At 43.9% G+C, this 2848-nt stretch overlaps 1 protein-coding gene across 1 annotated transcript in view; it reads left to right on the top strand.

The window, feature by feature from the left end:
* Positions 1-651: 651 nt before the first annotated feature.
* Positions 652-2848, top strand: part of TBX20 (T-box 20) — a gene marked incomplete at its 5' end in the record, with an annotated part of 31271 nt that continues 29074 nt past the window's right edge. The window contains 2 exons of the mRNA XM_010077575.1: positions 652-899; positions 2043-2207. Coding sequence (XP_010075877.1) covers positions 652-899; positions 2043-2207 — 413 coding nt within the window. The remainder of the gene's footprint in view (positions 900-2042; positions 2208-2848) is intronic.

The raw sequence follows: 2848 nt of genomic DNA, 5'->3' as shown, positions 1-2848 counted from the left end.
CAGCTACCGCACACGCGCAAGTTGCGCGGCCGCCCGCAGCTTCCCCGGAGCCTGTTTCTTCAACGGAGCATGTTCAGCCTTATCAAACGGGCTGGGAGGGTAGGGCAGACCCCGTTTTCCGGGCGGGGGAGTCGGTATTAGGAGCTCTCTTGCCCGCGGAGGAGGCGCGGAGCCTGCGCGGCCAGCCGAGCAGTTTAGAAGCCGCCAACGCTCCCCCCAACGTGACCCCCGGCTCCCCCCGGAGCCCCGGAGCCGAGAGCTCCCGTTTTAGTGAGAACTAGTGACCTTTCCATGGAAAACCTCAGTTAGCGGGAAGGGGACACCGCGCAGGGCCCTCCCTGCCCCTCCGCGCCCCGCGGAGCGGGTCCCCGCCGTCCCCCCGAAGCATCTCTCTCTGGGCACCTTCGGGGGGGGGAGCCGCTCCGTGCTCTTTCCGGGGCTCATCCCCAAAAATCACTCCCCCAGCCCCCAAATGATGAGCTGACGCCCAACAGCGCGGATCTGGGGGTGTGCTGGACCACAGTGCGGGCAGCTAAAAGATAAATGTCTTTTTTTTTGTTGTTGTTTTTTTTTTTTTTTAAATATTTTTTTCTCGGTGATCGCCCCTTCCTGTCTGTTTTTTGTTTCTTATTATTTTTTTTTTTTTTCTTCTCCAACCCTACAGAACAATTCGTTGAGAAATCCTCTTGCGCCCAGCCTTTGAGTGATTTATCCAGCCTGGACCCCCACGGGGATTTTAGCACCAGCCCTTCATCCCTGTGCACCGAACCCCTCATCCCCACTACCCCCATCATCCCCAGCGAGGAAATGGCCAAAATCTCCTGCAGCCTGGAAACCAAAGAGCTCTGGGACAAGTTTCACGAGCTGGGGACCGAGATGATCATCACCAAATCCGGGAGGTAAGACAGCTTCCGAAGAGTGGCTTTGGACGGGGGTGGAAAAAGAAAAAAAGGCAAAAAAACCCCAAACCCAAGTTTTTATTTTGGGAGAGCAGCACGGATGGGCTAAGGGGAGGAGGAAGAGGGTAAAGCCCCTTAATTGGCGGTGCGCTGTGCTTCCCTAATAATTGGTTTGTTTCCCTAATAATTTCCCTCATAATTCGGTCTGTGGGTAAAAGCCCCTTGGTGCCGTGCAGTGATTTTGCAGGGCTGGGTTAGTACGGACAGAGGGAAATGCGGGGTCGTGGGGAAGCAATTAAGTCAGGACTCGGTTTGCTTTCTTTTCCTCTCGGTTGCAAGTAATGTGCGAAAGAATCCCAGGTTTTCTCCATCACCTCAAACCGTTCCTTTTCTTCAGTAATGCTTTTGGGGTTTGGGTCAGTCAAATTCAAGGTCTTGTCGGGTTTTCTAATCCTCAAAGTTATTTGTTAATGTATTTCCCTGATTTTTATTTATTTTTTTTTTCTAACTAGCGAGCTCTATCAGCCTGTGTTAAAAAAAAGTACGTCTGCAGTTTGAAGTTCAGATTTTTAAACTTTTCAAAGTTATTTAGCTTTATTTCTGGTCTATGCCAAAGCCTTAGATTTTAAAGTTGTGTTTTGCCAAAATTTAGGTGAAGAAAGGGAAGTTTACTTTTGAAAATTCCACTCAGAAATACGTGAGCGAGGCTTAAAAGAACATGCATCTAAAATATCGAATAATATTAACGGAAATAATTTCAGCAATATTTCCTTAACACTGGTATGGATCCCATTAAAAAAACCCCACGTTTCTAAGGACTTGTGTACCTTAGGCACAACTATTTTCTGAAATCGTTGTGTACTTTTAACAAACAGTAAAAAAATATTCTTCACTTTTTCACTTTTACCATTTTTTCCTCTTTGCTTACAAAAAATGGTTCTGATTTCAAGCTTCTCTTTCTGTGCGTACTAGATACACAGGATGTAATTTCTGTCATACTGAATCAGAATCAGTAGATGCTTCACTTTTTTTTTTTTTTTCCAGGTAGTTTAAATACAATTCTTAATTTTATCTGCTTTTCAGAAGCTCCGTTATTTCTGTTCTCCTTCCATGTATTTATTTTCTGATTCACCTTTATTTCAGGAGAATGTTTCCTACGATCAGAGTTTCCTTCTCGGGAGTGGATCCTGAAGCCAAATACATTGTGTTAATGGATATAGTTCCTGTGGACAATAAAAGATATAGATATGCCTACCACAGGTCTTCCTGGTTAGTGGCTGGAAAAGCTGACCCTCCGCTCCCTGCAAGGTTTGTAGATTTTACAGATGGTCTTTCTTTTATTTTCTTTACTTTTTATTTTCTTTTGGTTCAAAAAAAAAAACCCAAAAAACAAAACAACCCAACCTGCTATTAATCTTTTCATGCTGTTTGCAAACAGCGCTGAGACTTTAAGTCCCTGCTCAGCAAAGTTGATTGCAAAATTCTGATTTTCTGTGATGCAGAATCGGGCCTCAGGTCTCTGCTTGAGGTTTGATCTACACTGAATGTTCCAAGGCATGTAGGATTTGCCTAAAAGCTCAGATAAGGAAGCTTTTTTCTTTAAAAAAAAAAAAATATGTATTGGTTTAGGTTTGCCCCCCATGGTATTTGATCGCATAATTTAAAGCAATCCAAGCACCACCAGCCAAGACCAAGTAGAAACATTACATTACAGTTCAGCGCTGTTTATACTTAAGATTGTATTATTTCTTGATAACATATCCAGCATTTGTTAACCAATATTTTTATTCTTGCTTTCAGTTGTCTCTTAGACAGCAGGCAAAGCATGTGTCAACTCTAAAGCCCAGAATTTTTTTTTCTGTTACAAAATCACTGTTTTCTGAGACATTAGGAAAAAATCAAGTAAATTCACCCCCCCCCCCCCTTTTTTTCCAGAAAAAAAACACACA

Source organism: Pterocles gutturalis, unplaced genomic scaffold, assembly GCF_000699245.1.
Source record: "Pterocles gutturalis isolate BGI_N339 unplaced genomic scaffold, ASM69924v1 scaffold2443, whole genome shotgun sequence".
Classification (NCBI taxonomy): Eukaryota; Metazoa; Chordata; class Aves; order Pterocliformes; family Pteroclidae; genus Pterocles; species Pterocles gutturalis.
This window is presented reverse-complemented; position numbering and strand designations above follow the sequence as displayed.